The sequence below is a fragment of the Haliaeetus leucocephalus genome, unplaced genomic scaffold (genome assembly GCF_000737465.1).
Source record: "Haliaeetus leucocephalus isolate CR32 unplaced genomic scaffold, Haliaeetus_leucocephalus-4.0 Scaffold61, whole genome shotgun sequence".
In the NCBI taxonomy this organism is placed as follows: Eukaryota; Metazoa; Chordata; class Aves; order Accipitriformes; family Accipitridae; genus Haliaeetus; species Haliaeetus leucocephalus.
Window position 1 is genome coordinate 434,317 of NW_010972497.1, and position 12,559 is coordinate 446,875.

Here is a 12,559-nt window from a genome sequence, read left to right on the forward strand (position 1 = left end):
ATAATACAAACACACTGTAGATCAAATTGGCCATCTTATCCCTATTTGCCAAACCTTGTGTAGTTACTCTATCTCAAGACAGATGGCTTTAGGAGGGTGGAGGGTGAAGCAAGCCCTGTATCTCTTCATTTGGTATTGCCTTTTTGGATACTTACCAGATTGTTCTGCTTATCTCAAGTAGTGCAGCTCCAGACTATGGTATAGAAGGGGCTTATCTTCACTTCTGTTCTCAGTACTGTACAGTGAAATATTTAAGGTCCAAACTGAATTTTTCAGTCCTTTCTTCAGTTGCTATGATATTAGAAGTTTTAGCTTGTTCGCTTCATGATTTTATCAGACCCACTGTCAGCACAGAAAACCAAACTAGAAATTTGAAGAAATTTTGCAGAATGTAGTTAGTCTTTGTGTGTTCTGTCTGGTGTCAGAAACATACGCTTTTAAAACAAGATAACTCTTCAGCTGTGATCATTGTTACTATATAAAGGGAACCTTGTCTTTCTGGATAGTGATGCCCTAGTTTAACTGCCAAGTAGGAAGCTAAATCCAGAACTGCTGTTCTTCACAAGCTTGATGGTCAAATGTGCTTCTTGGATTTAGTTGCATTGGATAAATGGACTGTCAGGATCCCTTCTGAATGGCCAAAGGCAACATGAGCATATTAAAGGCTGGTTCTTGTCAGTAGTTATAGATTTGGCACTAACTGATCATCTCTGGACCTCATGCCTATGGAGGGTTGTTTTCAAGATCTTTTCTTAGATTTAAAACAGCTTCTACTTGATGCATTAAGTGAGATTTATCTGCCTTTGAAAGGCATAATGGGTTTTGTGTGTCTTTTACTGATGCCTCTATTCTACACAGTGTTTGAGGCAGGCCAGGGTTGACCAGCAGAGCATTGGTGTTTGTTCCGAGTCACTGAGGTGCAGAAAGACACTCCACCTTATTCCTGCATGATAGCAGGAAACTTTGTATTTCCTGAAAAATGTAGCCGAAAAGGGAAAGATAAAATCAGCTTCATATCTTTAGGTTATCAAACTTTGTTTACTGACAAAGTGGGATTGTTTTGTTTTCGGTTGTTTCCTTGTTTTTTTGTTGTTGGTTTGCTGGGTTTTTTTTTCCCCACCATATGCTTTTCAATGCATCCCCATGCTTACCAGTGCAGAATAAGCACAATGATGATTTTTGTACTGGAATGTCTGAAAACAGATGTGCATATTGTCAGGAAAATGTGAGTTTCCATTTGAAGCCTTATAATAGGGCAGATTGAAAAGTCCATCACTACTGGACATTCTGAGCAGGAGAGCTTGAGTGTATCAGTTTATTTTTTAAGAAGCAGGGCTTTTAGTCTGAACAGAGATGGGAGCTTTCTCTTAATATGCTTGGTAGAGGCAAGGAGGGCCTTAAATTAAGAATAAGCTGAAGGAACCCCAAAATTTGTTGTTTATATCCTGCACTTACTGAAAATGATAATTGTGTAATTGAAGAGCAGAGAACATTAAAAAAATCATTGTTGAACAACTGGAAGAAGATTACTTCCACCATTTAAGCATTAAATGTTATAACATTTTAAGTATAAAACATTAATTGGTTTTTAATGCAGCCCAGTAGTTTGAGCCTTATTCTGTTTCTAAGCTGGGGTCATGTTATGATCACTTGTGTTTGAACTACTGTTAACTTTTGGGTTTGTGGTTTAGTATCTTTTTTTAAACAGATGTATAAAAGTTTTCCATGTTGGTGCAGTGCATTTTGGGTTTAGAAATTCAGTGCTGAATAGAGTGACTTTTACATAGAAAAAAAATATGATTATTAGGTGTGGGTGTAGCACCTTGGATTCTACCCCCCCTGCCTTTTTTTTTTTTTTTTTTTTTTTTGGCAACAACTATCACTAGAAAATTGTAGGCTGTGTTAACTTATCTCAACCCTATGAATGTTGCTGCTTCCCCTTCCTCTCCCCTTTTTACCCCCTGGAGTTTTCCCACTTTACTGTTAACTCATAAAAGTGCTGTTTAGGACACTTAGCTGAGAGACTGGATGGAAAGCTAGAGCTCACCATCTTCTATTCTCATAACGTTATCTGAAGAATACTGAAAAATTGGAGTCCACCAGAGACAAAAGAATGTACTTGCAATGATTGCATCCACCTGCTTATTTTATGCAGATGTTTTAAACTATAACTTGTTTCGCTTTATACAAATGGAAGAAATAAAACCTTGGGAAAGGACAGTTCATGTACCAGACAAATTTATTGTAAGCTAATGATTAGATGTATAAGGTGGATCAACTGGGATAAATATTTGTCTCATTAAAAACACATGTAGCTTCTCAAATAATTTGGCAGTGTTTTCAATGACTTTCGTATTATTTGGTGTTTCAGCCTTAAGAGGGTATCCCTTTCTAAGAGATGTTTGAATTGTTCACAGAAGAATTTGGGGAGGTTCTGTGCTCTGTGTTATGCAGGGGTTAGATCAGATGGTTATTATAGCCTTACCTATATTTAACAACAGATTAACTTTCCTCTTCTAGATTATAGTCTATTTCCATCACATCTGAGAATAAACCATTATTGCAGTCATCTGGTTCAAGAGGAAGGAAATAAATTGGTCAGAAAATAAGCTATTTATGGATTTTGTCTTTTGGGAAAACAGTTTGTTAGGTGTGAAACAAGTGTAAAGGAGACCAGAGGGTTTTGGTTTTCCCACTTTTTTCCTTGAGTATACTGCAACATTACAAAAGGCTGAGAAGAGCACTTGTGAGTCTGGTTGCTCTATTTTGTGAAGCAAACCTGTGCCCTTTAACCTCTCCTACATAATGTATCCTTCCATTTAGCAAGGACTATATATTTACAAGGACAAGTCACACATCAGGCTATGGGCATCTGCGCTTCAGTTTTTCTCTTGTAAGATAGTCTCTTATCTTTTAGAAAAAAAGTAACACATGAAATAAAGTTTTACCTTCATGTATTAAACCTATATTCATGATTCTTATATTGGCATTGCAATTTCTCAGACTTGCATTTAGATTTCATTATTCAGTAGTTCAGGATTGAATTGTTCTTTCTTCAGTATTTTTTAAAACTTAAAGGCTTTTCTAATTTTATCTTAAATGTTTGGAGAACATTATCTGCTTCTGTTTTGTCTACCTAAAATACAGAAAACTTTTGTGAGGGAGTTAATTAGGTTTATTGCCTTTACAAATTCTCTGTAAAAGATGCCTTAGTCCTTCTGGCCATTGAGATGACCTTTCATCACTGTTACCTCACCTTGTATGGTTTCAGTTGAGAATCTCCTTTTTGAAGTTTAATATTGCACAGTTTGTAAGAATGATGTCATGTTTAAAAATTGCTCTTCCTTTCCACCAAAATTTAATTTTAGATGTTCTGTCTAGCACAAATAAATTTTTCCAGCACTCAAGGCAGAAGATGTGACAAACACTGAGTATCTCTTAAGTAGTAAGACTGTACAGGTGGTAGTGCGAATCTCTTATTATTGGGAAGTTTGTATGGCTGTGTACAAGTGACCTAATGCCGTGGCTCTCATTAGTTGCAGAAAAAGGAACTTCCAGTTGATGATGGGATGAACTTAAGTCCCAGTCTCCTAACTTGATCAGTTCATCTCACCTCAGTGAAGTTAGGAATCTGTTGTAATCTGGAAAGGAAGAAACTTGCTTCATAGGGAAAAAACCTTCTGATGTCTGTTTTGAATATTTTCTACTACCACTGTTGAAAAAAAGAAAAAAAGGTTAAAAAAAAGAAAACTGCTCACTGAGTGAGCACTTGCATTAGAGTGGCAGAAAGTTTTCCTGTTTTGGGTTTGTGGGGTTGGGTTTTTTGGGTTTTTTTTTCAGCTCCATCTCTGCCTTTTGTAAAAGAAAACGAAGAAAGTGATGCTTATACAACCTGCTCATATATACCTCCACTTTTGAACAGATGTTTGTTTTGAAGACCTGGAAACTACAAATATTATAGTTAAAGCCCTTCAGAGACTTGAGCAAATTGATCACGAATAAATTGTCAGTGTTTTTTACCTTACCATGAAGTTTGTGGGGGGAGAGAGAGAGAGAACAACATGATGATTGGAAGTTCTGTTCCTACTCTCCAACCAGAAACAATGTGTCTTGTCATTCAGCACCTTTCTTTTGCCTTGAGACATGCTAAGCATTTGTATGCTTATACATTTAATGTTAATTGAGGTTTTTTCCCCCTCAAATGAAAGACAGTAAACAGTGAAAGTCATAATTATCCTTAAATTTTAACCTGCTTTTACAACCCAACAACTTATTGTTCAAAAAGGGATTTATTTAGTACAGTCCTAGGGCCAGTGTTTTTAAACTGACAAAACCAAGTAGTGAATTTCAAAATTATTCTTAAGGGACATTGTTAGGACTGCTACTATATATGTCAAGTCTATAACAGAACGCAGTATAAGATACTTACAGTTTCAAAGAATTTACAATTCTCAGAGATAAGGTATTGTGAAGGGAAAGTGGAGGTATGAACAAAGAAATGTAAACAGTGGGTTAACATAAAGCTAGGAATTAATCTCTAGTTCTGAGTTGTATGTTCTAGTGCTACACTGTTCGGATAGAGCAGGGTTTTCTGGAGTATGTTGTGCTATACTGAAGTCTGGGTAGGAGATTATTGTATATAGCTATAGTCTGTGCACTGTTGCAGAAGAGTTGAGACACAGAAAGAATGGTTAGAGTTCTTACTGTTTAAAAGCTAAAGCATTAGGTAAAGGAGTTTTTAATAGTTGTAAAGTATTGAGAATAAGGAAGGAGTTTACTTCTGAAAACTAGTCACCTTATTATTAATAGGCAAGAAAACATACATTGATATTTTATCTAGCACTGTAAAGTCTAAAATTACCTGTGCTGGTTAAACAATTTGTCCAGCCTGTTTCAAAAGAAGCTACATGAGCTACAGAACTTAGACTGTTCTGGAACAAAGACTAAGCTGAACTCCTGACAAAAAAGAACTGGAATGGAAACTCTTCACAGAAGTTATAATTACAATACATGATACTAATTAGATAAGTGAACTTCAGATAGAGATATTTCAGAGGTTCCAGATATTTTTCTCTTCCTGTAAGTGTCGGTAAACTAGGAAGTGCATAGGAAACTTACTAAATTTTTTTTAACCTGTACAGTTCAACTGAGTTAGCTTTAAAGCTGAAAGCTGATATTGTGCCTTTGCCTTCACAGCAGCTGCAAAAACTCTTGGGCTATGTGTATGGATATTTGACATACAGAAGAGTCATATGTTAAAACCGTTTAGTTTTCTGGTGCTAAATACATTTTAAAGTATGTAGTAGCTCATTATCATTGGTATCAGTCCAAATCTATTTTGATGCAGTTTGATTCTGGAATAACATATGAGGTTGTATCTTGAGTTCTTGCGCTGATTAATATTGTGGGTTTTTACCAGCACCTTTACTATTTCAAAGACATTCATGTTGAACAGGGACTAAACTTATGTTGTCTTTCAATCCCTAATGGCAGAAGTTCTGTTGTGCTAAAAAAAAAAGGGGAAAAAAAACCCAACCAAAAACACTCCAAACTTTCAGTATGTATGTAGGGAACTTTTACCAGCTTCCCCAACCCCATTATCTTTATATTTTTATGCTTACTGCTAACACTGACACAGGTAAGAAAAAATAACACACTGTCTGTGTTGGATAAAATAGGCTACAGAGTAAACCATTGCTTCTTAATGTTTTAGCTTGCAATAATTTTGTAGTAATAATGAAAAGGAAGGATATGTAAATATGTACCAGTACAGTTAGAATAATACTATAGTGAAAAATAAAAGGAAATATGTAAACTTTGAAATATTTTGAAGTTATTTTGAATTTTTTGTTAAGCTTTATAACATATGGTATTAAATGGTCTAATTTAGAAGCCTGTGTTATTTCTGGTAATAATAAAAAGATAAGTGCAGATAAAAATGTGTTGTGAACCATTGCTGTGTTTTGATGAACAAAATTGTGGCTACCATATTGTGGAAAAATACATCACCCCATTAAAACATTATCCAGTTCACTAGTTCTCATAATTCTTTTCCCCTCTTCTCTGCTAGTTTAAAGTCCTCTTTCCTATCACTGCTGTCACAGATGTATGAGTATTTCCACTCTGATGTGTTCCAAATCACTCCAATATAATTCACTGTGTGGTTTCCTGCCAAGTGAACATGGTTGTTCACAATATCTGTCCCCCTTAAATAAAAAGAAATAAAAAGAAAGAAAAAGACAAAAAGCCTCTACCCTCACTGCCCTCCAAGAATACTAGAAACAAACCAAAATAACCTTGTGAAGTTAGTTATACCCTGACTCAGTCTAGCCTAATGCTCCTCCAAATTTTGCCTTGCGTGTTCAGGTAATTTGTCCTGTACCTTTAACCCTAGGCCTTCTCTCCTTATAAAATCTCTGTGCCCTCTGTCTACACCAGGGTGTTATAGGGAATTGCTTCTTCCCATATGCCTGAAGTCCAGTTTTTCATAGCCTGTGCTCAAACCAGCCTAGCCTTTGGTAGCATACAACAGAAGAGAAAGTATAATCCTGCCTGGGGATTTTTGTTGTTGTTGGGGTTTTGTTTGTTTTTTAAATCTATTGTTCCTCCTGTTCCATCTTACTGTTGCAGAAAGGGAGAGTATGGGGTGGAATTTAAAAGATGTTTTTAAAAAAAAGTTTTTTCTTAATATTTTTCCAAGTCTAATGACAGCCTCATGAAGGCTCTTCTGTGTCTTGGCAGTGGCTGACAGTAATATACCAGTAGTAGATACCAAGGAAAGAGTGGGGCAGGGTAGTGGTAGGGTAAGGGCATGGGTAATGGTAGTTTCTCAGAAAAGTTTCCCAACTCTTAACTTTGTGGCTCAGGTCTTCTGAAAACCAGATGGTGTTCTGTGATTTCATGGACCTTGATAGATTTTTGCATTCAGTAGTTTGTCCATTAGATTGTTGTTATCCACAAAATTATTACCCACAGCATCATGCTGGGGGAGTTTTTCAACTTGCCATGTTTTCGTTTAATGACAAAACAACTAATGATATTTTAAATTTCTAATATATATTTAGCAAACAGCTTAAATTTTTTTTATTTACCAATAGATTAAAATTAACAACTAGAATAACAAATAATGCATTTTAAAATTCAATAATAATAATTAAAAAAAAAAAACAAAACAAAAACCAGCTGACCCCTGTAAAGAAGATAAATCCTAAATTCTGCTATTGACTTTGGCACAGGTTTGGACTATTCTGTAGCCTGAGCTGATTTCATTTTATGTCCTAGTGTCCTCATCAAGTTATGAGAGGTAGAGACTAAAGCCAGATGGAATATTTTCTTCCTCCTCCTCCTTTCTTCCCTGCCTGAATTATAATTGGTACTTCAACAGGAAAGTTCAGTCTCCAGTTTGAGAATCATTTGGTTGGCCAAAATTATTGAGAGTGTTGAGATTACTTGTATTTAGCAAAGCTTGAAACTTCTAATAAACTTAAACTAATCTTGTTTTTCAGACTGAAAACCTAGAGAGTACAATAACCATACCAGATATCAGACTACATAGCAACCCTTCAGCTTTTAATGTTTACTGCAATGTCCGCCATTGTGTGTTGGAGTGGCAAAAAAAGGAAGCATCTGTATCTTTGGCTTCAAAGAACAGTGTACAGAGTGGGGATTCGGACAGTGATGAAGAGGAGGAATCCAAAGAGCCACCTATTAAACTTCCAAAGGCAAGTAACTGTATACTGTTTAAAGTGTGCCATGTATGTGATCTAAAGTTGGCATGCCCTTTGTGGGGAATAAAGAACAGCCTTATAAGCCAGCTGCTCAGAAAATAGCTATAGTTTTATTTGTAGTCCATCTAGTCCAAAATCATCTGATTTGATGAATTAGGAGGATCTATGTACCTGCCCAATAATTAATTTTAAAGTCAAGTTATTTTCTCCACTGTGTTAGGTTCTCTGCTTTCTTCAGCTGCGTCTGTCAGCTGCTAGATGAGATCTTCTGTCTGAAGATTGGGAAGAATACAAGAAACTTCTCAGTTTCTCTCAAAGATAGTATCACTGAAAAGAAAGGATATTTCTAAAAATGTACTACAGTGTATTTTATTCTTTAGCCTGCAAGATGATGCTGAGTTTTGGATCCTGGAAAAACCATCTGTTCTGTTATTTTGTTGACCTTTTTTTTCCCCTGTAGATTCCATGCATGTGTTTTCCTCCACTCCATTGAAGATATGAAATGTAAGGTGTAATTTGCAGGAAAATTGCTGTAGCACTTTGAGGACTTGATGTGATTATGTTTCTATCCTTCCTCCAAAAATCAAACAGATGTAAAAATAGCTTCTGAAAGACAGGAGTTGAAATAAATTGAATGATAGCAGACAGTTACAAGGTGTCCAGTAGAACTTCTAGCTGACTGTCAGAATAGATCTTTTTTTAAGCATGAGTGGCAGTTCCATTAACAATTTTATTTATTTTCACATTTCAGTCTTTTTCGTTAGATTTTATTCAGGGGTGAGTCTATATTAAACACTGAACACTGGGGCTCTGCTCCTGACAGAAACACATAGTGAAGTTTTGAAGACATGGTTGCTTATTTGTAATGAGTTAACCTTACTCACTTTTCTTTCATCCTCATCATTATTACATACTGAGTTTGAGAAGGAAGTGAAAGGGACCAGTCAGTGGAGAGAAGCATAATTGTAATCTCAGAATATTCAGGAATTGTAAAGGGAAAGTTAGGAGTGGCTGTAACAGTGCTCTTACAGATGTTGTATTAGTTGGTGTAATGCATGTCTGTGATGAGTACGTATGGAGTTTTAGTGACGAGCAATTAATCTTTATTTTTTATATTGTCACAAAAACAATCTCAGAGGCCTTGGAGGGGAAAGTGCTAGTGCTGCCAGTATCAGCTGTCAAATGTATCATTACTCAAATTGGCAAGTGAGGTTGCAAGCCAATTCTAGCTTGCTGGCTCACATTAACGAGCAAGGAAAAAGGAAAAAGAGGTCTGTCAAAGTGTGAACTCAGTAGAAATTAGAAGGGCTCAGAGGCACACTGTCTTTTAAAATTTTTTGGACAATATGTTTCCTTATTTTTTCAGGGAACTATTACTCTGCTTAGGTATGCTCTTTCATATGACGACATTATTTCTGTGTAGTATTTGCTAGTACAGTTGTGTAGGTGGGTTCTTGATTTTGATTCTCTTTTGAATTACTATTGTATTCTATATTACATCTTTGTTATTCGAGTAACTGTCTTGTTCTGTAAACATTGGGATATATCTTTATTGATGAAGATCCAAAAATATTATATTAACAGATACTCTGAAATATTTGTACTTCTTTAGATCATTGAAGTTGGATTATGTGAAGTCTTTGAACTGATAAAGGAGACAAGATTTTCTCATCCATCCTTGTGCCTCAGGAGCCTACAAGCCCTACTTAATGTGCTCCAGGGCCAGCAACCAGAAGGCCTGCAATCAGAGCCTCCTGAAGTCCTAGGTAATATCTCATCTGTTACTGTATTTGTATTAACATAATCTGTTATTGTGTTGGACAGAAGAAAATGGTTCCTAGCAAGTATTTGTGAGATAGTAACCTGCTTGTTCTGAACTGGCTGACTTTATTCTGGAGTGTAAACTCTTTATGGTGTATGTAACCAATACTTTCTCAGCATTAATCTTCTGTGGAACAGGAATGTTAACATGTAAAGGGGTGTGTGTGTGTATAGATATGGTCATATTTTGTTGCTGTGTAATGCGAGTTTCACTGACACATAGTAAACCTTATAACCTTACAAATTGTGATTCATTTGTCTTACTGCAGCTATAAAATACTTAGTGTTATTGGAAAGAAGATAGTTCTACAGTGAACTTCTCTTGCGACCTGCTGTTGTAATCAATGGCTTAGCTATTTAATGTTGTAATTTGTATAAAGCTGCTAAACAAAGTGTCAGAATGCTTGCTTTTATTTCCTCTGGCAATCCAAAAGCTTCCCTGAAAGTTAATTTTGCTTTTAATGATATTGAAAATAAAAGTTGAACTCTTGATGGCTTTGAGCGTATGATTGGTTATGTCCTTTAAGTTAAAATCCAATTATCTTTTGATAATTCATAGTTTTTACTGGTTTATAGAACTGCAAGGAAGGCTAGGCTGTAGCATCTGTTGTTTAAAAATGAAAAAATAAAATATATCTTCAGACTTTCTATGTATGTTTTCCTACGTTATGGCTCAACAGTATTCCATTTCCAAAGATGATCGTAATTTGCTACAGAAAGCTTTTATTTTGTATTGATGCACGGGGTATTAAAAAGCTACAAAGAAGGCTTTGTTTTGATTACTGCCTTAGTGATTATTTGTATATACTATCAAAAAAATTGAGGTGGATTTCTGTTCACACCTTGATTGTTACAGATGTTCAGCTGCTAAACAGTGCTTGAAAAGAGGCATATGATCAAAATAATTTTCAAGCCTTGATTTGAAATGCTTGTTTCTGAGAACTAGGATGTGCTTCAGCATGGGTAATGGTCATAAAGGTTAGACAAGTTTGGTCAAGACCTACAAATCATCTCAGTGATGAGGTAGACTGAATAGGCAGGTAAAGTAACTCCTTCTGGCCCATTTCTTATTAATGTGTTCCACTGTAACAGAAGGACTTAGTTTTTCTTGTTCTCCAGCCATTGTGATTATGAAGACTCGACATTTTCTGGATGAAAAAAAATGAAAAGTTAAGGATGTTTTAGGCCTATTTAAATGGGGCACTTTCTTTTCTGTCTGGAAGTAAGGCTAAACTTAATGGCTGAGGAAGGATGTATCATGTGTTTTGTAAGTTGAATTTCCCATTGCCTGGAAAATTGCTTGGTATGATTTTGTGACTTGTAATTGCTGTGTTTTATCTGCAGAATCTCTGTTCCAGCTTCTTCTGGAGATAACTGTCCGTAGCACGGGAATGAATGACAGTACAGGACAGTCCTTGACAGCACTTTCCTGCGCTTGCCTCTTCAGTTTGGTAGCTGCATGGGGAGAGACAGGAAGAACATTGCAAGCAATCTCTGCTATCCTCACCAATAATGGCAGCCATGCTTGTCAGACTATTCAGGTCTTGAGCTAAAACTTCTCTGTATCTGGGAATTTATGTAAATGATGTGTACATGAGTTCTGAGATCTATTGCGTAAATTCAGTTAACTTTTTTTGCCTCACTGTTTTTGAGATAAGAGTAGGTATTTCTTTGTCTTTCTTGAGTTGGGGATAGAACAGAAAATACATTTTAAAAAAAGTCATGTTTTTCACTCACTATTTCTTTTACTGTTTAGGTGCCAACCATTTTAAACTCTCTTCAGCGGAGTGTACAGGCAGTTCTGGTGGGCAAAATCCAAATACAGGACTGGTTCAGTAATGGGATAAAGAAGGCAGCCTTGATGCACAAATGGCCATTGAAAGAAATATCTGTAGATGAAGATGACCAGTGTCTACTTCAGAGCGATGGTTTTTTCCTCTATCTGTTATGTAAAGATGGACTTTACAAAATTGGCTCTGGATATAGTGGGACAGTGAGGGTAATGTGATTTTTTTCTTGTCTGATGAATGATAGTTAATATTTTAACTTAACTTTTATGATGTCCTGTTTCCATTGAGGATCTTTTGTAGCTTACTAATGATCAGTTCTTTTACAGTTTGTCTCAACTTTTTCTGTGATTTCTATGAGAAAATTACAGCATTTTCTTACAATTTTCACTTCTCAGTATAGTTGAAGACGTTGTTATTTAGATGGTAGATGATTATGTGTAAAATTGTCAGTCTGATATTTGTTGAGTGATTGGAGGTTTTTTTGCTTTTCAGGGCCATATATACAATTCTACATCCCGCATCAAAAACAGAAAGGAAAAAAAATCTTGGTTAGGCTATGCTCAGGTAGGTGAATACTTAAAACATGTGCCCCACGCTTCCATCCCTCATGAGTAATTTAAGTAGATGTTGGCTTAGAGTAAGCTTACGTGTATATTGTATTGTTCCTTTGGCTTTAGTTATAAAAGTCAATTTTTTGGTACTGACTTTTAAATTGTGGAAGATGAAGAACATCTGATGGTACTGGCATATAGAAAGGAGTCATGAAGTGTCATTGATTTCTGTTGTCACTGTAAAGACTTTCTCAAAATATGATGGTTTAACAAGTAAATTTATGAACTATACAGTCAACTGATGTGTGCTTCTTAAAGGAAGTCAGTGGATGTAAAAATGTGCTATTCCAACACAATAGTTTAAAAAAATACTCGAAATATCTATTTATGAAAATAAATTGATTTTAAGACATTTGCAGTAAAATAAGGAAGTGCTGTTTTTGCTGGGGGAGGATTGAGGGTGTGTAAACCATAAGTAGAGATAATTGTTGATGTTACCACTGCAGAGTTAGCTATATTTGGATGTTTTGGTTTTTTAGACTTAATTTCTGGAATATCAACCACCTTTTCTTATACCTTTGGCATTCATTATAAAAATAGTGCAGTTTTTTAGAATCCTGTTATTACCACTGAGTGCTCTTTCTCCACCCCCCCCCCCCCCCAACACCAC

The 12,559-nt window shown here is 35.8% G+C and overlaps 1 protein-coding gene across 20 annotated transcripts in view; it reads left to right on the plus strand.

Moving 5' to 3' along the window:
• MYCBP2 (MYC binding protein 2, E3 ubiquitin protein ligase) overlaps positions 1–12,559 on the plus strand; it is a 200,644-nt gene that overhangs the window by 28,858 nt on the left and 159,227 nt on the right. For all 20 annotated transcript variants that reach the window (XM_010578098.1, XM_010578115.1, XM_010578175.1 and 17 more), the window contains exons 3-7: positions 7,506–7,721; positions 9,340–9,493; positions 10,893–11,089; positions 11,305–11,547; positions 11,831–11,902. In XM_010578098.1, the coding sequence (XP_010576400.1) occupies positions 7,506–7,721; positions 9,340–9,493; positions 10,893–11,089; positions 11,305–11,547; positions 11,831–11,902 (882 nt within the window). The remainder of the gene's footprint in view (positions 1–7,505; positions 7,722–9,339; positions 9,494–10,892; positions 11,090–11,304; positions 11,548–11,830; positions 11,903–12,559) is intronic.